The 25,138-nt window shown below is 40.7% G+C and overlaps 1 protein-coding gene across 27 annotated transcripts in view; it reads left to right on the forward strand.

The window, feature by feature from the left end:
• The window catches only part of MADD (MAP kinase activating death domain), a 76,980-nt gene extending 52,727 nt beyond the window's left edge, over positions 1-24,253 (forward strand). For 19 of the 27 annotated variants that reach the window (XM_056347280.1, XM_056347276.1, XM_056347278.1 and 16 more), the window contains 11 exons: positions 268-330; positions 726-846; positions 2,050-2,155; positions 4,618-4,728; positions 5,698-5,805; positions 5,889-6,053; positions 7,321-7,393; positions 9,044-9,150; positions 15,690-15,759; positions 20,680-20,726; positions 22,732-24,253. In XM_056347280.1, coding sequence (XP_056203255.1) covers positions 268-330; positions 726-846; positions 2,050-2,155; positions 4,618-4,728; positions 5,698-5,805; positions 5,889-6,053; positions 7,321-7,393; positions 9,044-9,150; positions 15,690-15,759; positions 20,680-20,726; positions 22,732-22,839 — 1,079 coding nt within the window. In that variant the 3' untranslated portion in view covers positions 22,840-24,253. The remainder of the gene's footprint in view (positions 1-267; positions 331-725; positions 847-2,049; positions 2,156-4,617; positions 4,729-5,697; positions 5,806-5,888; positions 6,054-7,320; positions 7,394-9,043; positions 9,151-15,689; positions 15,760-20,679; positions 20,727-22,731) is intronic. The other 8 variants (XM_056347285.1, XM_056347290.1, XM_056347294.1 and 5 more) reach the window with 2 other exon arrangements.
• Positions 24,254-25,138: the final 885 nt, after the last annotated feature.

Below are 25,138 nucleotides of genomic sequence, written 5' to 3' on the forward strand. Positions count from 1 at the left end.
ATTGGAAAAGGGAGAGAAGGAACTTAGCTGTGCATGGAAGGCTAAAATGTATCGCTGATACTGAAAAAAAGATCCTTCAGCTTAAGTCATTGAGTAGCGTGCTACTAAACTCAGTATACTCATGGCCTTTGAGTGTGTCCTTGAATTAGGAGTATATTGGCTTTTTTGAAATGTATTTCATCTGGACTTGCTGTTAATCAAGAGCTCTCTCTTCCTGTGTTTTTCATCCTTTCCATTTGTCGTTTCTACCTGCTGGGAATGGTGCAGGTAGGGATAAAGGATCTGTCTGGGACCAGTTAGAGGATGCTGCAATGGAAACCTTCTCTATGAGTAATAATCTTATCTTTCCACTTCTCTGTGTGTTTGCCATGATCTGTGTTTGTGTGAGATATTCCTGTCTCTTGGGCAGTGTTAAGAGTCTGTGGAAGAAGATATACTCCTTAAAGAATAGAGATGAGAGGTACTTTTGTGTAAGTGTTTGAAAAGATTATGCTGTGAATTAGTGTGAGAGCTATGTCTTGTCTTCTCTTTTACACTTTTGCTCAGTTGTTTTTGTTGATACTGCTTGTGGTTTAAAAGTAACAGTTTATTTTTTTTCTTTAATATATGGATGAATTGTGTGTTGGCTTATGGCATTTTCAAGGAGTGGGAAGGAACAGGGATTAATCAAAGCATTTGGCTTGAGTAAATGGAATAAATGCTCAATTTTTGTATACATTGCATAGGCAAAGAGCGTTCGACTTTGTGGGACCAGATGCAGTTCTGGGAGGATGCTTTTTTGGATGCTGTGATGCTAGAGCGAGAAGGAATGGGGATGGACCAGGGACCTCAGGAGATGATTGACAGGTAAAGTTCTTTACCAGACCTCCTTCCTCATTGTTTCACTTGGGGCTGAAATAGTAAAAAAGAATAAAAAAAACCTCTGCTGAACATGCTGTTGTCACTTTGTAAACCTTGTTGCTATAGCTGACTATTCCAAAGTGTTCCTCTGTGCTGGCCTGCATCTCCTGATACCGAAATACTGTCTTCAGTGCAGCATACATTGCTTTAAGTCTTGTGGACAGGGGATGTTTCCAGAGTTTGTATGATTTATGTATCCAGATGTTTCCAGAGTTTGTTTGATGTATGTAAAAATACAGATTCCAGATTATGTAAGCTTAATCACAGTATGAATAGATGGAATGGACTAGATCAGTAGTAAAGCAAGCGATTTCTGTGGAAAGATGATTATATTCTGGAATAAAGGAAGATATCAGTGTGTTGACGTGAAGTGAAAGAATTAAATGTCCTCAGAAACTGCATTTTGAGCCTTCTCAAAATGCAATGTCACTTACAGGTATTTTTGCTTTACACTTTGTAGTTAAAAGAAACAAATAAAAACCCATGAGGCAACCACTCTCTAGAAACACCTGTGTTGTTGTGTAAAGCTAGACTACTTCTAAGATGTCAACCTTCACTACCTGCTTGCTTTTTGCTTTTTTCTTTATTCTCTGTCAGCTCCATTAACATCTGATCATTCTCTGCTCTGCCCACCACCTACGTGCGTGCTATCATGTGACATGGGATCTGGTAGCCAAAAGAAGAACTAGTTTGTGGGGTGCTACTTTAAAAACTGTTTCTTTTTCCACAAATTATCTACTGTACTGAAGAAGAGAGTGCCTGTGTACTTCCTTCATCAGCTTACTTCTGCCTTGGAGCTGCATTTAAGCTCTGAAGGCAGGTAGCTCTGGCACTGAGTGCTGCCTTTCTCCGCTGGCAGTGGCAGCTGGCGGGGAGCTGCAGCTGCAGAAAAGAGGAAATGCATAAGCCCAGCAATCCACTGAGAACTTTCCTGTGCCCAGATCTTATTTACTTCGACTAGTTAATAATTAATGGGCATGTTTAATTAGTGATCACAGTGTTTCACTGGAAAATGCCCATTGGGCTTAGTGTTTTTGGAGGTTTTATCTGCCATATGCTTTACAAATGGTGCTCTGACCTCTGTCAGTGCTGTAATGAATTGGACAAAGTATGCCTGTGAGTCTGCTTCAGTTCTAGCTCTTCTTGCAGGTATCTTTCCTTGGGAGAACATGATCGAAAGCGTTTGGAGGATGATGAGGACCGCTTGTTGGCTACGCTGCTGCATAATATGATTGCTTACATGCTTATGATAAAGGTGACTTCTTTTTAATAGATCACTGCTCAGATTTAAGCAGTATATTTTGTGGGGTTTTCTTGAAACCATACATCTCTGTTCACAGCGCTCAGAACAGTGAAGTATAAAAAAATGTTATAAAACATCTCCTAATCTTAATGAAAAAATTGCTTCAGTACCTGGAGATTCTTTGAGATACATTGTGCGAGTTTACACAGTTCTATGCCCTGGGCATGCATATACATTGCCATTTAAAACAGAAATTTACTGTTTCTGCTTGTAACTTTAGAGGACATTCTTATTTTTAAGACTATGTGTTGTAAATTCAGTAGAGAGCATCTTCTAATATGATTTCCTCACAACTGAAAATTCCAAATGTGGGCAGACTGTGAATATGCCTATCAATACCTTTACATGAAATCTGCTGTTACTAGTGAGCAACCCTTTCTATCTCATTCAGTGGGCTGGCTGTATGCACCTTAATGCTGCAGGTAGATACCAGCAATATCTGCTAGTCTGAATAATTTCTCAGATAGTCCAAATCCTTCTTCAAAGTCACTGGAAAATCAGTCTTTAAAAATTTTTGTCATGGTTAGAACCAGCTTAGGTGCATGGTTTTACCTGTAACAGTTTTGATGCACTGTGCTGTCCAGTGAAACAGCCTGACAGTGAGAACAGCCGTACACAGGTGCTAGTTCCATAACTTCCAGTGTTTGAGTGAGGAGGTGAGAGACAATCCCATAGATGACAAATGTGTGATACCCAACAGCTGGAAGAAGTAGTAATTGTTTATGGGTTGGAGGGAGTCAGGGGAATGGGGAGAGAGAATGAAGGTGCTCATTTTTTCTGACATAAATGGAATGTGAAGGTAAGTTTTAAGATGGGATTTGAGTATATTTGGAATTAGTTTATTTCAGGAGAAGACTGAGGATTTGGCCATTATGTCTTGCATTGCTGCAACACTTAAAGTAGAATTAATAATAACCAGTGCAGCTACTTTCATCAACGGATGCAAAAGAGGAGAGCAAATAATACTGGTTTCAAAAGGCTGTCTCCTGAGAGATGTTGATAGAGTTAGTCCCAGAGGGTAAGAGTGTCTTTTGATGTGAAAATAATCAGATCCCCAAGAGAGCAGTTTCCTGGGGGAAAGGGATAAGGTGGCGAGCAGGATATTATGCCTTTGAAAATTATATCACTCTGGCCTATCGATTATAGAAGAGAAGGGAATACAGGAAATCTGAGAGTTGTGATGGAAAGTATTGTTTCTTTCAGTGCATCTTCAGAGATGCTCAGGAGTGAGGATGGGATGAAGAACTGAGCAAAAGAAGGGTTGTCAAGGGTTGCGTTTTTTGTTGTTATTGTGGTTACTTTTCCCCCCCCGATTATCAGTTTTGGGATGAAAGATGGTGGATCTAGAATTTGTTATGTGTTATTTGTATGTAGGATTTTTTTCAAGCAGTTAGAGTGAAGGCTTTAAGAGACTAAAGACTGTACCAAGATATCTCATCTTAGGACAGCTTCTAGTAGAAACTGCAAATTTGGAAGGTTTTGTGTTACTGGAGAGGTGAATTCCCTGGAACTAACAAGGGAAACATAATGCTTTAAACCCAACATCTTGGTATTTTAATTTATTTTCTTGTTTTGGGATAGCAGAGCCTGGTAGTTTTTACCTAAATTATTATTGAAAAATACAACGCTTTTCTTTAAGCGCAGAGAATTCTTGCCAAAGGAAGGAAGCAAGGTTGAGTTTGGTTTGTATGCTCCACAGCATTAAGGTCATAATCACAGTATAATTAAAAAGAATATCCAGTCTAGCTTGGAGTCAGTGCCCAGGGGTGAGCATGCTGTCTTGAAGCCTTTAGTGTCAGTGGCTGGAATTCATAATAGCCTTTTGAAATGGCACCTGAGGCAGAAATGTTTTTGCTTCTGATCTTCCCTGCAGCTTGTCTTCAGGAGCAACCTGCTGCTGTTGGAGGACTATCTGGAAATGTTTGTTAGAGCCCTGGCCCAGTGACCAGGAAACGGACTGTGAAAGAGTGAGAATTCTCAAAGATACCATGCCTTTGTGTTAATATTTCTTGTGTTGAGGGCTCCACAGCTGACTAAGTCAGCTCTTTGCAGAGGAAGAGGTGGAGAAGCTACGCTGGCAGATGAGACTCATCACATACATGTCAACATGGAGAACTGAGGCTTCTGATGTCAGGATTTGGAAGTGGAGGGTAGTGGAATTGCTGCTCTTGTGCAAGAGTAGGCAGGAAATCTGTTGTGCCCAGTATCCCTTGCCCAGTAGCTGGGAGAAGTGGTGTACGTGCAACTTCTGCTCGTACCGCTGGTGCTGGGCTAAAGAGGCCCCAGAATGGCTGAGCTGGAGATCGGTTGTTTTGCTGTCTGAGCAACGGAAACCAAGATGATGTTGATGCTGGGAGATAGGAGCTGCTGCCTGTGAATAGAGAAGAGTAACTGTCTTTATATCTGCCTTCTAGGTGAATAAGAATGATATCAGGAAAAAGGTGCGTCGTCTAATGGGAAAATCACATATTGGATTGGTGCACAGCCAGCAAATAAATGATATTCTAGACAAACTTGCTAATCTGGTAAGTAAAACAGTGATGAGTGATGTATCTGTGGGAGCTACAGTGGAGGAAAATACTTATCTGAAAATTCTTCTATAAATGCCCTGCAACACTAATTTAAAAATAATTAAATTGAATTATTAAATACTGCCTTCACATGTATAGAATAAAGCCTGTGACTGTATGACCCTGTTCATAATATTGTCATATTATACAGTTATCAATTAGAAGTGTAATACATATATGTGTAAACAAGACACTTCAGTAACACAGTTCTCTGTTAACCTGCTGTATTTTTAATCCAGTAACCCTGCTGGATTTTTAATATCGCCTTTGTGGGTGGGAACCTTTATTCTTACTACAACTGTAACAAGTGTTTAGTATTTTATCAGGTTTAGGTCATTATAAGACTTGCAGCAAGTTTCTATACAAAACCAGTTCTATCAGCTGCCAAGCAGAATATAAACCTTGCAGCCTGTAATGCTCACTAAGAATATAGGCTAACGCTTAAGTTAATAAAACTAGCCAGCTTTTGGCACAGCCGTCACCAGGGGGGATGCAAGTTAGGCCCTTTGAAAGCTAATTTTTCAAAGCATTTTTACATTTGGAACTTAGTTTTATGCGCAGAAAGGACACAAAATTACCTTACAGTTAACTGGGAAAAAGCAGACCAGGTTTTTACTGCAGTGCTGCCAGAACGCAGACACTTCGCTGTCCCATACTGAGTGTGGTACCAGCGTCAACGTTGTACGCTGTGGTAGCTCTCCTAGTCGCGCATGTTGAAACTAAACTTGTCACACATGTTGAAACTAAACTTACTAGAGTGTCTTGCTTAAGACTTTGTTTAAAATTGCCTCTGATCAGCTGTGTTAAATTTTTTTTCTTTTATTTGTTGCAAATGCTTCTAGTGTCACCTAATGGACATTTTTTTCAACAGGTCAGGAGAAACTGATTTCAAAGTTCATTAATGATTATGGGTTTTTTTCCTAGAATGGACGGGAGCTCCCTGTAAGACCCAGTGGCAGCCGCCACATCAAGAAGCAGACTTTTGTAGTACATGCTGGGACAGACACAACAGGAGACATATTTTTCATGGAGGTAGAGCGAAGAATAATATTAATGCAGTTAGTAGCATTCGATAAATAATATTAGAAATCTTATGCAGTATTTCGCACCCCCAGGTATGTGATGATTGCATTGTGCTGAGAAGCAACATTGGAACTGTGTATGAGCGGTGGTGGTATGAGAAACTCATCAACATGACTTACTGTCCCAAAACAAAAGTGCTGTGCCTCTGGCGGAGGAATGGTCAGGAGACACAACTGAACAAGTTCTACACCAAGAAGGTACGCAGCACGTTGAATACACACAATACTGCGGGAAAACTGCATAGAACAAACAAACCCTTGGTGTGATATTCCATGTTCCATCAAAAAATAGCCACCTCTCTCCAGCAGTGGTTACTGAATGGCAGTGGCTGTTTAACAGCACAGACACCTGACAGTGACATTATGCCTTGTCACTTACTTGAAGACAGCAGTACAGCAGGATGTAATTTAAGAAATTACATGTGTAGCTTTTACTTGGGTTTTTTGGTGAGAAGGAAAGCATTGGTATTACTAAATATTGAGTGAGCTTGCAGGCTTATAAAGGTAGAAAAAATATGGTGGTAGATTCATGGGGAAAAAGCTAAATAAAACAATGTCGTAGTAATTGAGTTAATTGTCATTTTTTTAATGCCAAACCCAAACTGACAAAATTGATAAAAACTTTTCTCCATGGGCCCGTGTTTGACTTTTATTTCACATATACCTACATTCTCCACTAATATTAATAGCAAATATAAAGAAATAGCTTAAACCTACTAGGAAAACTCCAGTAACTCCTACACAATGACCAGTAGACAAAAGGTAAAGGTTTGTAAATGCAAGTAATATATTGTAAGGTTATCATCTTTGAGATGTATAAAGGGATGAGATTTGTGCTTCAAAAAATTCATTTTATGTAGACCAGGACTTTGTAACGTGGGTGTGAATACAAAGGGAAGGAAGACAAAAGCAGTGTGCTACAGAAGTTACTTGGAAAAGTAATGGCATGTATCTTGGGCTTTGGATAGAAAATTTTCTTACATTTTACTCTGAGAATTATGGCTTAACTATTATTTGATACTACAGAGGGGAGTTGGAGGAAGATGAATAGAAAAATACGGCATAAGGAAATTGATAGGAACAACAAAAAGATAGAACGTAGGAGCAGAGCATGACCAGTAACATTGACTGCTGGAAACTGAAAGAGAGAGATTGTGATACTGTTTTGAGGCTTTTTCTACACTAGGAAAGTGAGTAAACTTGATTAGATTGCTCATGAGCTTGTGCCAAGCCATGAACTCTTCACTAGCTTCTGCTATGAAATGGTATGAAATAGTTTCTCTGACAACTTGAAAAGTAAATATGAATACCATCTAGTAATTAGCTGTGGTTGAACTTCTGTAGGCTTGTTGTCTTTATGCACCACACGGGGCTTGTTCTTTCTGTAGAATCTTAGAATCTTGCTGTTCTTTTCCATTAGTCATTTAGAAAAATAACGTTGCACTCTTCTTCTTTTATATGTTAGTGTCGGGAATTATACTACTGTGTGAAAGACAGTATGGAGCGAGCAGCAGCAAGACAGCAAAGCATTAAACCAGGTACAAGATTTTGCTTGTTGGATATGTTTGTTGTTTAATCTGCAGTCAGCAATTTTTTTTTATATTCATAACTTCTTTTAACGTAATCTCCTTTTACTTGGAAATCTTAGGGTAGCTTTGTACAGCCGTGTGTACGTAGCAGACTTAGTGTTATCATTAGCTTGCCCCCATATACCTCACTCTAAATACAAACAAAACGGAAACACCTGTATAAAGGAGAGTTACATGTAAGGAGGACTAGCTGCCAGTAAAATGATAACTAGAAAAGACTGTGCACCTTCAGCTTCACTCTCCCTTCATGCTGGCTACTCCTTATAGTCCTGACTGAGACACAGAACTACTTTGTGTGGAGAATGGAGGCTAATAAATACGCTTGTTTGTTAGTGAATCTACAGTGATGAATCTGCGGCTTTCCGCAGGCTTCCCACGCACAAACCTTTCCTCATGGGCAAGTCTGATACCGCCGGTGCAGGCCAAGAGGCGCAGTTAATGCCCCCCGTGTCCCGTGTATCAGTGTACCTTCTCCAACGTACACCTGCTTCTTAGCTTTGCATCGGCGTCCGGGACAGGATAGTGTAATTACACCAGTGAAACTTTCCTTGGCAAACACCCTTTTCCTTTTCCTGTTGAGTCAAAAACCGCCAGAAAAGTGGATTTGCAGTTTTAGGAGATTGAGTTCTTGGGAAGGCAGTTTTCCGTTTTTCTAGGTCCCCAGAGAGCAGCAGGTGCTGTACCTGGGTAACAGATGTGAAGGTGGCTTTTATATACCTTCATGAGGTGGTTGTTTCTCCTGTGCTGGAGTTTGTTTGCAGGTTCAGAATAACATCACTGTGGTTTCATGTTTTCACGTTTGATTTTTGTTGCAACTATTCCTTTATTTTCAAGTGGATGCTAGGTCTCTGGGAGCCATGCTCAGAGGTACAGACCTATTTTAGGTGTGTCTTAATGCCAGATCTAAGAGATCTGCATTTTATACTCATAACTGGCACCAGCATGACTGAGAAAATCACTTGTGTTTAAATCTAGCGTCCTAGGTGTTCAACCCTCAGCTAGCTGCTGGGGCTTGGAAGAAGCTACCATTTTCTTCCTCCTACCATTAGTCCAGTTTAATTTGAGGAGGGAGGAAGGACTGGACATTCACTGAGGGCAGGGGATGCAAAAGTGCCTTTGAAAACTACTTTAAGAATTGGGTGATAATGTAGTATTGAAAATGTGTTTGAGAGCCATTCTACAGAGTTCATTTGTTCTGCACAAAAGATAATTTTTCACATTTTCTAGCCAAACTGAATGATGCAAAAGAAACTAGATGAAAATGCCTAGATTGTCATCTATTAATGCCCTCTATTAACTTGTCATTGTTTTAACCATGTTGATACTTTCATTGCTGAGATTTGTTATAATACTTAAAACTCTAGTGGTTCTCAGGCGGCTGTCATTAGTGACTGGGCTGTGCTGAGCTGCCCCTACTGTTCTTAGTAGTGTCATCTTGCTATACACATCAAATGGAAATTATGTTTGTATTGTTTTATATTTCCCTTCCACATATCATTACTTGGCTGATGGATTTCTTTTCTTCCCCCCCCCCACCCCCCACCCCCCCCGGATATTTTTGTTTGTTTCTTTGAATTTTTTTTCATTAACATATCACAGGCCCTGAGTTGGGTGGTGAGTTCCCTGTGCAGGATATGAAAACTGGTGAAGGAGGTCTTCTTCAGGTCACACTGGAAGGAATTAACCTGAAGTTTATGCACAGTCAGGTATGAGGGAAATCTATGAGAAGCCTGTGAGCATGAAGCTTTTTGCAGCACGCCTGTATATGTGTTTCCTCTTCCCAGAGTATCAACAAGGACAAGGGATAGCCTGAGGGGGGTAAAAAGCATATGGATATTCACTCAAACACACCTATCTATAAGAAAAGACATATAAAAATATAAACACATATATATAAATATGTATGTATGTAAAAATAAACTGAAAAAAAATATCCTCAGGAAAACTGTAATCAACTGAAGAAAATTGTTGATACAGGTTTCAAGTTCTTGTTTCTGGTGGTCTGAATTGTGTAAGCACAAAACGATGGTAGCCAGGATACTGAGGGACAGAACCAGTGATCAGTAGTCATCTAAACTGCCATAATGCCCGACACTGTGAACATATCAAATGGCATAAGCAGTCAGCCGTAAAGGTAAAGTGTTTGAATATTGCAGGTGCAGAGGGCAACCTTCTGCATCGTTTTTAATCTGTCACGCTTTAAAATTTGAGAAATCACCTGTAGAATTTAGTATGAAAATAAAATGGCTAAGTGGCTCTTGCTGTAATTCACAAAAATAAGAAAAAATTATTGATTCTTTTTTTCTTTCCAAAGAGCAGATCTTGTGGGTATAGAGGAAACACAACTAGAATTGTCATTTCTTCCTTTCTCTGGATGTTGTTTCTGTTGCTTCCTTTGATCCTTGTTTTTATTTTGCTTTGTGTTTTTTTGTTTTGCATATGATATTAAATGCATGCTACGCTAGACAGTAGAATCATTTTTTAGGGGAGAGAGAGTGTGTGTGTGAGAGAGAGAAAGAAAAGCTTCTGTCAGTCCTCAGTGGAGTGTGTTTTCCTTTCCTCCTGACTAGACTTTTCTCCCCACACAAGCTTTGCTCTTCTTTGAGGATACATCAGTGTAGATCCCACTGGAAGTGCACGTGCATCTCAAACACACAAGCTCAGAATCTTTAATACTTCTCCCAAGGTCACAGCAGCACCATGTGCCTCTTTGAGTTCATATGTGCCAGGAAAAGGAGTGGGGAGTTGGGAACCTCCTTCAGTTTTCTTCCTGTGCATTGCTACAGTAGAACTTGGACTGCAGCTGACCTGCTGTATTATTTCAAACCCACTCTGTGATGGAACAGTCTACCTGACTTAGTTATAGATTTTAACTTTTTATTGGATATGCTGAAATAGGAAGAACTGCAAGAGGAACTCGTTGGTAGTACAGAATGAATTTTCATAGCTACTGGAATTGGCAGGTCTAAAGCCTTTGAAAATTAAATGCTGGTCTTGAAGCAACAGTTTGATATCATTAGAGACTGGATGTAATAGAAATTTCTTTGTCCTAAGGTAAAGACCCACCACAGGGGATGTTCTGTTTGCTTCTCCTTTTTCTTCTGCCAAAGCTGACAATGATGTTGAGCTCAAACTGCTCATCTCTTGAACAGTCTATGGAGATTACTTTTATTTCTTAAACAGCCAGGCGTATGTGCATTTGCAGAGAGGAAAGATACATAAGATGGCAGCCACATCATCATCATGATGATTTCTGAAGTGTAACAGGCATCTTCACAAAAGAAAGGCATTCAGTGTCAAGCACATAGTGAGCACACATGCATCTGTCCAAAAGGGAAACTTCCAAATCCTAGAACTTACCCTTGGCCTTAAATTCAAAGCTGCTTCCCCCTGCCCCTTGAAAGACTGGAATGACATTCTGAAAGAAACCTTAGAGAAGCCTAGTACTGATCATTGTTACAGACTGTCAGGGCCGTTACCATTTGAATTTCGTACCACAGATAGTGAGTCCTGTGCTGCCACCAGCACTCCTGGAGTATCAGCTTTACCACGTCCTTCCTTCAGAGAATGGTGTTCTAATTTGCTGTCTGTAATGAGAATTACTGCATCTCTTCTGGAAGACAGCCTGTGCAGGTCAGAACCAGGAAGTATGCCAGCTGTCTCCCCCACCTGAAAGATTATTCCTCCTCTTCATCACCTAATGAGGCTGTAGCCAGCTGAGTTTCCATTCCAGGAAATCATGGTCTGATAGCCTTCTGTGATGGAGTGACTGGCTGGGTAGATGAAGGGAGAGCAGTGGAAGTTGTCTACCTTGACCTCAGCAAGGCTTTTGACACTGTCTCCCGTCACATCCTCATGGGAAGGACGGGTTAGCTGAGTGGACAGTGAGGTGGGTTGAGAACTGCCTGGGTGGAGGAGCTCAGAGGGCTGCGAGCAACGCGGCAGAGTCTGCTTGGAGGCCAGTAGCCAGCGGTGATCCCCGGGTCAGTGCTGGGTCTGGTCCAGTTCACCTTACCCATCAGCGCCGTGGTTGAGGGGGCAGAGACCCCTCAGCAGGGCTGCGGGTGGTACAGGATGGGGGGAGCAGCCGGTAGCCCAGAGGCTGCGCTGCCGTTCGGCGGGACCCCGGGGCTGGGGGGCTGGGCAGGGGGACCCCGTGGAGCTCAGCCAGGGCCGGTGCGGGGCCCTGCCCTGGGGGGGGACAGCTCTGTGGGGGAGGGGCTGCCAGTGCTGGGGGGCAGCCGGTTGCCCACGGGCCAGCCCCGTGCCCGGGTGGCCAAGGGGCCAGTGGGACCCCGGGGGGCACGAGGAGGCGCGTGGCCAGCAGGTGGAGGGGGGGGTCCTCCCCCTCTGCTCTGCCCTGGGGAGGCGCATCTGGAGCGCTGGGCCCAGTGCTGGGCTCCCCAGTTCCAGAGGGACAGGGAGCTGCTGGGGAGGGGCCGGCGGGGGCTGCGAAGGGGGTGAGGGGCTGGAGCATCTCCCCGGGGAGGAAGGGCTGAGCGGGCGGGGGCTGTTCAGCCTGGAGAGGAGCAGCCGAGAGGGGATGTCACCCATGGCTGCAGGTATCCCCGGGCGGGTGCCCAGGGGACGGGGCCAGGCTCTTCCCAGCGGTGCCCAGCGGCGGGACGAGGGGCACCGGGCACAAACCGCCACACGGCCGGTTCCCTCTGAGCAGGAGGGAGAACGTGTGTCCCTGGCGGGTGGCGGGGCGCTGGGCCGGGCTGCCCAGAGCGGCTGGGGAGGCTCCTTCTGCGGGGCCATGGTGCAGCCTGTGGGGGGGGATGGGGCTGGGGGCTCGGGGGGTGCTGCCCGCCCGCGCTGCTCCGGGATTCTGGGATTACTGAAGATAGATATTGAAATAAGTACAGTTCTGGAAAATACACTTAATTTATTCAGTATGTTTAATTCTTTGTCTGTTAGGTTTACATTGCCAACTGGCAAGGGCATTCAGTACGGTTTAGCGGACCTAAGACATACCCTTGTTTTCCCTCTCAAAACAAAGTGTCTAAACAGATACCAGAGGTCTGCCATTTGAGGATGTGTATGGAATGGACAACTGTAGCAGCTACATAAAGTACTCCTACTAGTTGCACCATACAAAACCAAATCCCCTCCAATGTCATAATCTGTGGAGCTAAGGGATGTTTGCATTCTTACTCTAACACTCATCAAGCAGTCTGCTTTATTAATAAGAGGTCTGCTATTCTGGATGAATTGTGCTTTCCAATTTTTGTATAAATTGTATGAATTGCTCTCTAGGGCAGCTGTTGTTCAGAATATGTATATGAGCATGATTAAAACCAGGCTCCTATAGCCATTTCTCTGTGTTGAAAATGGCTTTTTCTGTTTCTGTTGAGTTTGGATAGGGATACCAACCAGTAAATGCCTACGGGACCTCACCAGGCACAGCTTTCTCTTCATCTGCCTTTCCTTACTCCATATATAGACCCTGATCCCAGCCCTCTTCCCAGCATCTTACTGAAAGAAGGGATTTCTGTTGCTCTACTTGGTTGGATGTCATAGGAATAATTAATTTAGAACATAAGAAGAGGGGATTCCACCTTTTTTTTGTTGTTGTGGGAGAGGGGGGAAGATAAATGGAGTCTATTCTGTCTTTACCTGAGAAGACTGAACATGCTGCTTCAGTGTTAGAATGGTGCTTGCTTTCCTGAAACTTTTTGAAGGCTCTTGATTTGCAGTGTGTATACTTTCATACTGTCTTGTGAATTCCTCGGGAAATGTCTGATGCGTGGTGGGCCAACCTGTTATTGACACATGATAGTTGTCTTTAGTGTTCACAAATTGTCTCACCATGCCAGCAGCACACAAAAGTTTAAGAAGAAAAAATGTTCAAGTCTATCTGTGCCTAGCAGGTCAGAGAAGTCCTTTGGAATAGGGAGGAATCCAGTGTACCTGTGGCATTGGCAGATTATTCTGAGTTTACATCTACAAATTATGTTACAATATTGGGACTCAGTCACTCTGTCCCTATTATGAATTCATCTGTGTCAAAAATAGATGGAAGTTTAATAAAATGCAGCAGGCACATGCCCACCTACAGTAGGATCCACACTGAATGCTCTGTCTTGAAGAACCGCAGTTTCCCCAGGGTAAGTAATTGTTATTTCCTTTATGCTTGTTTTCTGATTGAGTGAGAGGAGAGCATCTCTGTCCCTTAAAGAATATGGCAAGAAATTGCCCATCAATTCATGTCTTCTGAAAATGGATAACTTACTGTAATGGTGACAAACCTGATAAATTCTCATCTTGCTCGTGACTCTTGTGGCGATGCAGCACTCTCTAACGCTCAGATCATGCGCACCTGGGGCACTCAAGTCCTTCGGGCAGCTTTACTGTTACCAGACAAAACAACCCTTGTTTTGCCTGAGCCTTTCTATTGAGTTTCTGAATTTTGTACGTTAGACTACTAGCAAAAACTTCCTACAGAAAATATTATAGAAAAAGGAAACTAAGTGCAATAAAGAAAATGTTCTGTTATTGACTTGTTTACTCTGTAACTGCTCCTCAAAAAATATAGTGTTTTTGACCAACTAAACTGATTTAGAACATGGGAAAGACCAGGCAAACAAAACAGATGGGATTGTCTCCTTTTGCTTGAGTGCTTGAATATAAGCAGAAAGCAAGCTTCAGATTTTCTGATCAAGTAAGCGGAAGTTTAGGTTTTTATACTGAGCAAAAAATATCCTGGGTCTGTTTGTTAGTTCTCTTGCTAATAAAAATAATAATAAAACCCCTTTGACTTGACAATCAGCCTGACCTCTCAGACATACGGTGCATTTACTGATGATCTCTACAGATACAGATAAGCCTGGTTCCTAAAAAAGCCACAGTTCCGGTGTTGACTGACTTTGCCTTTCCTGGGTAGCATATAATCTTGGTTACAGGGGTGTTGCCAATATTGGATTCAGGAGGGTTGCAGAGTTTTCCTTTCCCTTCTTTCCAAGACAATGCAGTTTCTCTAGTAACATTTCTTTTAAAAAGTTCCAGAGATCATGGTGTTGTAAGTGTACAGGCACCGAAAGTATCCATCCAGACTATTGCAATACAGTCTTGCAAGGGTCTCTCTAAGCTATTGGACATAAACTTACTCTGAATGTTAGGGCAATGTTACTCTCAGTGTTTCTCTTGCCTTGAAAAAGCAAGCTTATTAGAAACTGGAGTATAGAATTGATTCCTTATAGCACTTTCTATTCTACAGCTTCTTATGTCTGTGTACTGACTCTGACCCCTTTGGAGATGTGCATACAAGAAGGGATTGGTTTGTATCTTGAAATAAATTGGAAATTGAACAAACTCATGCTCGGAGAACTTGTTTATTCATGCAATCTTGGCATCAAGGTTCTGGACTGAAAAACCTACTCCTGTGGTTCAACTGTTTTGCCTTTTGGGGTTCACATATGTAAAACTTCAGTTTAAAGCAGGTTTGTTTTCCAAGTGACTGCTCAGCTGGCAGCAGCCGTATGTGAAGTGAGCAAGCAACAGAGAAGGGTCCAAACTCTCCCATCCTGCTTAAAGCAGGAAACTGGTACTGCCTGTTAAAGGAGACAGTTCCTAGAGTATGTATGCAGATCATGTGTCATAAACTGCAGTAAAACCTTAAACAGCAAGGCTGTGAGGGAGAAGGAAGAAGGAAGTGTTTCCTCATTGGATTAAATCTGACTACTGCATAGGTTAGGAGGATTGTTGTCAGGGTGGGAAGTATAGTGCCCCTTACCTGCCCTCTGTGCTGGAGGAGGATGCATGGAGGGGCAGAAACTAACTGGGATGGATCAGAGGCTACAAATCGTGCCAAATTTGGGAGCCAGCTTTTTTCTTGTCCCCCTCTTCTGTTGTATTTCAGGTGTGTTGGTATTCTTTTTGCAATAACTCATTTGAGTGCCTGAAGGGGTAGCAATGTTGGATATGTCAGAGTTACTAACTCCTTCGTTTCTCTTCCATGCTTTCTCCTCCTGCAAGGAGCGGAAGGTACTTCATCTTCTGCTGTCTTCGCTTCTTAGCACTTTTAAGTTATTTGTTGATTTCTAGCATTGTGGCAAGTTTGTCTTTTGAATATTTATTTCACCCTTTATTTATATATTAAACTGTAAATGAACTGGTAGTGTATGCTATAACACTTCAGGTTGTACCTGCTGTAATGATGTTTTTGTTTAATTTTGGTTTTTAGTTTACAAAAAGAAAATCAAGCCTGACTAATTTTATGTTACTTTTCCTCCTGTTTTTGTAGGTTTTCATAGAGCTGAATCACATTAAAAAGTGCAATACTGTGCGAGGAGTCTTTGTCCTGGAGGAATTTGGTAATTACATTATTTTGATATTAGGTCTGTACTCACACGGCAGTAACTCAAATTTCCAGTCTTCAGATTCAGAGTTGCACTGCAGTTTCAAAGATGGAAGAGAAGTGTAAATTGTGTGTGAGGAGTTGCCTAACTGTGAGAGATGGGTGACTTAACATAAAAATTCACAAGTTAATTTTCATCATACTGAGATTTGTGGCTTAAGTGCTTTCTGATAATAGAGAAGATGTTCCGAGTCTCCTGAAGCAAACAAACCAACAGTTAAACTTGGGTATGTGTAGTTTTCTTTGGTACGTTCCTTTTTAATCTGAGAAACCACTTTTTTAAGCAGGACTTATAGTTGATCTTTCTCAACAAACTGTGCTTTCATTACAAAGAATTACTGTTAATTGCAAAGTTTCCTCTTTGCTCTATGTGGAATTTCATTTTTTGTTGTATGGAGCAGAAGACCTTTTTTTTAGGTTGCACTTTATGTAGTTTTGTTTCAGAGTGTGGCTGGTAAAGAGTGGAGAAGTAAAGGTTAAGGAGAATAGAGAATTTGTGGTATTTTGGTCAGTTATTGCTGTTACATACAATCTGCCTGCAGGCTGGTTTGGGGTACGTTATGAGTTACTATTCAGTGTTAAGTGTCAGTCACACTGTACTTAACTAGTGTCTGAAAAAAGTGAGTAACTTCAGGTGCAGCTCTCCAGAAGAGTGATCCACATACTTCTCTTGAAATAGTCCCCAAACCTGTATTGGTTTATTCTTCCACCAGAAGAGTGATCCACATACTTCTCTTGAAATAGTCCCCAAACCTGTATTGGTTTATTCTTCTGCCCATCTGTGAGACATTGTCTAGGACTTAAGTGTAGTTATGAAACATTTTAAAAGAAGATAAAGTTTACACCGTTCTTTCCATAGTAGATCAGCATCCCTACTTGGGCCATTAATCAAAGCCTAAATCAGCAGCTCCCTTTACCAAGACTCTCACTGTTCTTTGGTGCTGACGGATTCTCTCTTAGAATATAAAAGACATTTAAGATGAGTTTGCTGAAATTAATGTCTTTGTCCATAATATTGTGTCATCTCCTTTGGGTGACACAAAGTTACAAAGTATTTTAATGATAAAGCCTTTCTGAGTATTGCAGTTTGCTGCTTATAATCTCCCAGAAATTTGGGATTTGAATTTGTGAACAATTTTTTCTCATTTTCTGAAAATGTTGTTCATGGTTCACATGGTCCGATCAGTGTATTTAAACCCTGAAAAATTTGTAATAGGTTAGATATTCAGAAGTTGTCTGCACTCTATGGTTGCATATTCCTTTGATAGCATGTTTCCACCCTGATAGGCATGATTCATTCTACTGCTTACAGAAACTGTTTACAACTGTAAAAGATTATTGATGAGTTTTAGAAAGATGAGCATTCAGAAGCCATAAAATTAGCTTAAAGAATGGCTTCAGCTTCTGAAATCTTTAACTTAATAGAAATTACTTGGCTCAGAAATTAATTTTGGATCATTTTTGAGAGGTTTTAATTCAAAGTATTTCTTTTAATAGTTTGTTTATATTGCACAAGAAGAAAGACAGTGTTCGACTTGCTTAGTTCCAGCCAGACTCTATTTATGACTGTAATACAGCATTTAGCCCCTAAATAATGACTGTAATAACTGTAAGAAAAAGAAAATTTTTTCACAAAAAGTTTTGTAATCAAGGGCCTATTGCAAAAGCTAGAATTGTGATACGGAACTTAGGAAAGGGTAGTTTAAAGAAGTAATTAAACCTAAACTGGGACTTGGGCACTACAAACAAAACCTGAGAAATTAAACTAATTAAATTAAAAGTACTCTTCTCCCAAAATAGAGGTCACAGGCAAGAACCAATTTAAATGTACCAAATGAGATTTACAATTTGTCCATCTAGCTAATTAAGAGAAAGAAAAAAGGAAGAAAGGTGTTGCAGGGGACCTAACCTTTCTTCTTGTGCAGAGAGACTACCTCACAGCTGCTTTTTTAGTTGTTATAAAGATGAGAAGATACGTCAGTCTGTTCTGTTCAAGAGAAATTAACAGGTTAATTTGGTAATGGTGAACTAACAGCATTCAGCAAAAACTTGTGTGGACTTCTTAAGGATGCAGTTACTTAGCTGTGTTACACATCATGACCCTTGCAATCAGGTTCATCACAGTAGGAGTACAGGAGTATACTGCAGTGCTGTCTCCTCTTAAAAAGGCAGAGTGGTCGGCGTGCGTGCTCCGCTCCGACGGGAGGTACCTCGGTGCCAGATTCATTCATCTGACACTGGCAAGCACGAGTGCTCCGAGTTTAGTGGTACCGCAGCAGGAAACTAAAGGTCTGTTTGTGTTAATGCTGGATTTAGATGGCAGCATGAGAGTTGGAGCTGTGATTTCAGAGCAGGTTGCAAGCAGAAGTTCAGGAATTGTTGCCCACAGGGAAGTGGAGATTTAAGTGAGTGAGGAAACCCAAGGCTCTTCCCTCTGGAATTTGAGTTACTGCTGCGTACTTGTGCTTTACTTTCTTGTGGCCCCTTCGCCGCTGCTATGAAAACCTTCATTCTCCAGCAGGTAAAGTGATGTCCCCTGAACTCATTCAATGCTAGCGCCATATTTTCATTCACAGGACCAAAGGCTGCAGGATGGTGCTTAATAATTTACTCCCTTCATCCACTTAGTTCAACAGCATCAGGAATAACTTTTAATGTTAGAAGAGTGCTTCTGCTAATCTCTTAATTTGAGGCTTGGGTCTTTTTTTGTGGGTGGTTTGGGTTTTTTTCTTTCTTTCTTCTTTTTTCTTTGTATTCTGCAGCAGTAGTGATCTGACTTCTCTGAGTGTACATCCAAACCCACTCTTTTTTACTTTTCCTAACTCAGTCCTCTCAGGAGAATTTTCCCCATTGGAAGGACTGTGAAGGAGCACTTAAAGTCAAGGCAATTTACTGTGAAGTGTGGAGGCAGTACCTTGCTTAGGTGCTCTCCTGTTCCCTCTCTTCCTATTCTCAGTTATGATACAGGACTTGACAGCTTCCATTCTCTCCTTCCCTCGTGGCACAAGGTCCTTACAGGTTTCCCTTCCTGCTTTTTGAAGAGTATATGAACAGTTGTATTATCCAGTGGGCAGTGAGACTTACACAGCTGTAAAAATCCTTCCCTATTTGGCTGTGCACCAGCCTCACTGCCACCTTTATCCCCTGGTGACATGGAGTTAATTTGGAACATCTGGTGCCAACGGGTAAGGTAGCTTGGATGTGCGCCTCCGTATCTCCCCAGCTCTAGTCAGTGGTATCACAGGGCAGTGCAGCCTGGGTGTGCGCTTCCCCAGTTTCTTAGGTTTTAATGTAACTGCCAACTCCAAGAAAAGAGAGAACTGAAAAATTAAACAAAAATATCACGTTGCTTTTTACAATCATACTGTGTACTTTTCACTAGTTGTTTTTTTTTCAAGAATGACAATACCATGACATACAAGAATTAGTAGGCGCTGGTTTATATTCAGAGTACTTTCTCAAACCCAGTCTGCACTGCCTCCTTTTGGCCCCTTAGAGTGTGACCCGTCTCCCTCTCCAGCATTTAGCTGTGCCATATCATAGTTGAAAAAATGACATTTGCATGGATAGGTTTTGGTGTGGACTTTTCCTAGTTATTCATACTGAACTCATCAGCCTCTCTTTCTTTTCTTGTCACTAAGTACTATGTGTAATAAAACATTTACCCTTCCTTTATAAACCTGGTATGATTTGGTTTTGCATAATTTCTGTATTGTTTCTTCTAAATTATTTTTGTTGTGACACAGAAATGCCATGGCAAATTTCAACTGTGCTGGAAAGGGAAGTATTGAAAGCTGGTCTTGGTATTCCACTGATCTTGATATTTTAAATTTGACACTTACATGTTCTTAGTGTGGTCTTTGTTCTCTTTTGGTGATTTCCCATGGTATCTGTTCACAACAATATTTGTAGACCATGTGTGAGCCAAAGGCACAGTTCAGATGCAATGCACACCAATGGGATGGTTACAGCTTGCATTTTTAATGTATTCCACAAGGAAAACAAAAGGCACATTTTCTTTAGCTATATTATGCCTGTTTCTTTTCTGTTAGTTTGAGGCAGTACAAGGGGGCAAGATGAAATTTTCTGGGTAATAGATTTTATTTTTCATTAGTGCCCTAATCCTCTTTGTATAGAAAATCTCCTAGAAATCAAGAACCCTGGTATTTTAAGAATACATGTAACTGAAACAAATATTTTACCTTGAGGCAACTTGTTCAAAAGGAATGAACACTTTCAGTATGTTAAGTAAACACCGTCACATACATCCTAGACAAGAGAAAGAATGTCTTGAGAAACTTGAAATAGAGCTGGGAAACAGTCTTCCAGCTTAGAAAATTTTCTCTCTCAGCTCATTTTTTCCCCCTGGATTTTACTAAGTTACAAGACTGCTCAACAGTTCTTTTGAGATCTGTTACTCAGCAGAGAAGGATTCAAACATCTAAAGGATAAAGCCGTTGGGAATCTCATACTGACAAATTCCTATGGAATCACTGATTTATGTTTTATCACAGTAGACATGAGGCATATTTTGTCATTAATTTTGCTGTCTAGCAGGAATAAGTAGTATGAGGAAAAGTCAGAATCTCTTAAGAACCATCAAATAACTACTATGGTTTTCCAAACAGAGGCAGCAAAGTACGTTTGCCAACCTGAGTAATTTATTATGCCATTACCAGTACCTTCCAGGACATATGTAATGTAAATTAAGGGAAGGAGGAGTATCTAGTAGTGAGGAATAGTGAGGTGCCCTGTACCTGCACCTGCTGTCTGTGTGCATCCCTTCCCTTTCCTATGGGAACATTGTGCTATTTCTTTCCCCTTTTCCTCTCGTTTTTTGAACTTTTTGTTTTGTCTCTTGCCCGTCCGGTTTTAGTTCCTGAAACTAAAGAAGTGGTGAGCCACAAGTACAAGACGCCAATGGTGAGTCAACTGTGATGCCTTCCGGTAGTTCTTTAGAGGATATATGTTTACATTTTCATGTGGCAAAAAGAATTATATTGAGATTGCAGGCTTTGCAGTGCTAATACTGCAGTGAAACCCCAGCTGCTCTTTTATGATAGTTTTCCTTAAGGGAAGACAACAAAACGTTCTGATTGTTGTTTCTATGCAACTAGAGGAACTCCCAGGTAGTATAGAAAGCATGGTCTCTTGTTAAGATAGATAAAAGATGCAAGATAGCTGGTTTGGCATGAACTTTAGCACAAGAAGACCTAGCAGACTTGTTACATTTAAGACAGTGCAGAACACAATCTTTAATCCACAGAACAGATGGAAAGGGAGACTAGTTCCTGAGAATAAAATTATTGCTGAGTTTATGAAAAATTCCCATTTCCTCATGAAAGTGAGCAGTGAGAGGCAAGAGAACAGTGTAAATGCTGATTCCTGCCATATAGGTGAGATACTGCTGTGGTTTAGTGTTCAGTTCTTATAACATTTTTTGAAGACCAGCAGTTTAATGATACTTAGCACTTTTACACATAATATTTCAATTATCAGGCCTTGTGTGCACTTACGAGGAAGAAACAGAAGTGAATGATTATCATCAGAACTGAAATGTCTTCTGTTATTTGATGTCTGAAGTGCGGTCTGTACATTTGGTAATGGCATGGAAACTCACAGTCCTTCAAGAGGAGAGAGAAAAATTACTTGAAGAAGCTACAAATGTTTTAGCAACAAGATGCTTAGAATATATGTAATTTAAGCAGCAGACAGCTGTATAGGACAAGGGCGAATGGTTTTAAACTAAGAGAGGAGATTTAGATTAGACATTAGGAAGAAATTCTTTCCTGTGAGGGCGGTGAGGCACTGGCACAGTTGCCCAGAGCAGCTGTGGGTGCCCCATCCCTGGCAGTGTCCCAGGCCAGGCTGGACGGGGCTGGGGGCAACCTGGGCTGGTGGGAGGTGTCCCTGCCCGTGGCGGGGGTGGGAACTGGATGGTCTTTAAGGTTTCCTTCCAACCCAAACCGTTCTGTGATTCCATGGTCTTTTAATAAGAAAAGCCAGTTTAATGAAAAGTAATTATATTTTACACAAGTGTTTTAGCTTGTACTATAATACAGCAAAACACATTGTTATGCTTATTACCTTTATAGAGATTATAAATGTCAATTTACAGGACAAGAACTTTTAAGATCACCAGAACAGCCAGTATTAGAACTAGGATATAAACTTGTCTCTTACCTTCACTGAATTGTGCTGCCAGCCACATGCTAGAAGAGGATTTTCTTTTAAATAATAGCTCACTTAGTCAGTTAAAAGTAATAACTGTAAATCTTGCTAATGCTATGTGGAACCCTCTGCTTTAAGGTAGTGACAAAGTTGTTTGGTATTCTTCACATGTAACATGCAATGTTGGGTTGTGGGGTTTTTTAATTAAAAACAAAAAAACCCCACACCCCTGTATTATCCGTGGATTCCCTAGCATTGGTTAAAAATTACAAGGATTATCCGTCCTGGTACTTTTGAGCATAAAAAGATGGTGGGATTCTTCCTTATTCACAACTGTCTTATGAGTCAAGTTACAGTACTGGATGTTTAGTTTTAGTCTTTTTAGTTAGCTCCTTCAACCCTTCCCAGAAAGTTTCTTGTAACTTCAGACAACAGACCAAAAGCAAAAAAGTAGGATTTTTTTTCTAAAGCCAGCTACTATTTTTGTAGCTTAGCATACTGTTCTTAAAAATTATTTGAATCGTACTATCAAGCAACTAATATTTTTATCCCAGAGGAGGTTTTTTTTGTTATAAGGTTTTTCTTCTATATCCACCTCAGCTAGAAGGTAGTATGGGACACTTTTTCCTGATTTTGTCTGTAGCCAGAGTAGTTGTCCCATGAAGGAAGACAGGCAGCAAAATATGAAATGTGCAGTGGATTTTGTAAAGCGCTAAATTCTCTGAATTTTATTGTCGTCTTTTCTAAATACTTACAGGCTCATGAGATCTGCTACTCCGTGCTGTGTCTCTTCTCTTATGTGGCTGCCATTCGTGGAAAAGAGGCAGAAAACAAAAGCAAACCACCTCGACCAGTTTCCAGTTGATCATGATATTGGGAAATACCTACCCTTTGGCACGTTCACATGCAGTACTCCCATTTTTACGGCAGTTACTGGAGCTGACTTTGCTGTCTTCTATGAGAACTTGATTATTTATGTATGACCCTGCAAGTCTTTCCCCATAGAAAATCCTAAGACTTCGCTACTCAGTCTCCTCCTGAATTCATCCTTAATGGAGTTTTTATATGAGGTGTTAATCAGACAGTTTTGAGCATCTGCGTCCAGCTGTGACCTCCTCTGGCCATTCCTTTGGAATTCCTTTTTTCTTAAGATGACTAACAGCTTGAGTTCAGTTGGGTTTTTGTTTCTAGTGGTACTTGTTACAGATTAATCACTTTACAACTGCAGGCATCTGCTTTGAGATCCTCTGGTATGTGCACAGTGGAAGCAGTCTGGTCCTGCATGTTGTTCAAATCTAGTGTTTTGTTTTCCTTCTGTCTCGTTCATTTTTACCCACCAACTTGGAGTTCTTGTCACGTAGTTCTTCAGACCCTTTTGGTAGAGATCAACAATTTAGCTACTGTAGTCTTAAAATATCATGTGACAATTGAAGTTTGGCTGTTAAATTGGACCATCTGTGGAGATGACTGCTTCTCGAGTGGGAAAAGAAGTGGAGAGAGAAACTCTGAAGGCAGTGTATTGTGAAGAACCCTGACACCTCATGGGTTGTGTAGATTTTCAAATGGGAGTTCAGGTAACATTTGTAGATATCGCAGCTGTAGATACATATAAGCACTGCTGAAAGTGGTTAACTACAGGCATTGGAAAATGCGTAAGGAAATGTAAACTTTGGAAATATAATTGGCAGAAGCACAGGGCAGACCCATGTCTTTTTGGGTTTGTTAACTATACTCTACACAAGGTATTCCTATAGCAGTCTGCAGAACGTGTTCAGAAGCCCAAAGGATTATGCTGTCTCTAAATTGTTTAAGCTATTGCTTTTTCTCAATCTGTACCTGTATATCAAGGAATCTTGCAAATACCATGTTAATATACAATGAAACTCCCACACTTAAAACTATCCATCATGTTCCTTATTTTAAGTAGGCTGGATATGAATGTTTTTTGCATCCTGTTTTTGTTCTTGAACTGTACTGCACTTGTCTGGAAAGCTCTTGGGATGCTGGAAGGAGAGACTGTCTAGAGAAAATAATGTTACATGTAAAATACCTGGAAAAAATGCTCTGATGCATACTGATGTATTGTATGTTTTGACATAGAATTCTGAGTAAATGCACCCAGAAATAACCCTGTTTTGGCTTGGTCAGGGTACCTACCGTTTTGAATGGAATACACTAGTAATGGGGGAGGAAATTATGTAAATATTACAGTACCACATCTATTTATAGAAACTGTACAGCGCTCTGAATGTGAAAATAAAATGTCATTCAACCAGCAACTGGTTTTCATCCTCCTGTGCTTTTCTATTGATGCGACTTGTTCTGAAATTAATATAATTATATACAAAATACATCATACAAATATATGAAACAGTGAAAAAAAGCCTATAAATGGAAAAACTGCACTGCTTTCCACATAAGCAGTTGAAAGTTGGTTTGTGGTTTTTTCTCCTAGCATAACTTCCATGTAATTTGTCTTCAAAAAACTCAAGTGTCTGAAAAGCATGAATAGGGAGAACAGATACATCTGAAACACTGAATTTTCTTTGCACAGGTACAAGTAGAAGCAACATGTAAAGGAGTTTTCATCCTTTCCTAATATAAAGGCAAAACTGAAATTGGCAGACGCTGAAATCAGCCTGTTTTGGATTTAATTTATTTTCTTTCTTTTGCCTTTGGAGACTAAATTTTCTTCTAGCAGTATCTGAGCTTTTAGCAATCGTAGTAGTCTTGATAGTACTATATTACAGGTACAGTTAAGACTGAAATCACTTTGATCTACAATAGATATTCCATTTACTGCAATACTGGGCTTAGGCGGGCAATTTTACTATTTAAATTAGGCTAGCAGGCCTACTAACATATTCAAACCATTAACTTAAACTTTTAAGGGGAAGAGCAGAGTTTAAAATAATTATCTGCACAGCATCACATACTATATACAGCTCGTTTTCCCCCCCTTAGAAGCTGTGTTTTTAAAAATGTTTTTTTTTTTCTGTGACTTAAAATCATAAATTACATAAAACTGCTGTATGCTTTAGACTGCTGAGAAGCTTCAGTCCAGAATAAGACTTAAAGGGCCTGATAATAAAAATGGCCCTCTGTCCCTTTTGACAAATTTTTTTAAAGAACAGGTGTGGCTAAATAGTTCTAGCACTTGCTGT

This window comes from Falco biarmicus, chromosome 7 (genome assembly GCF_023638135.1).
Source record: "Falco biarmicus isolate bFalBia1 chromosome 7, bFalBia1.pri, whole genome shotgun sequence".
Lineage (NCBI taxonomy): Eukaryota > Metazoa > Chordata > Aves > Falconiformes > Falconidae > Falco > Falco biarmicus.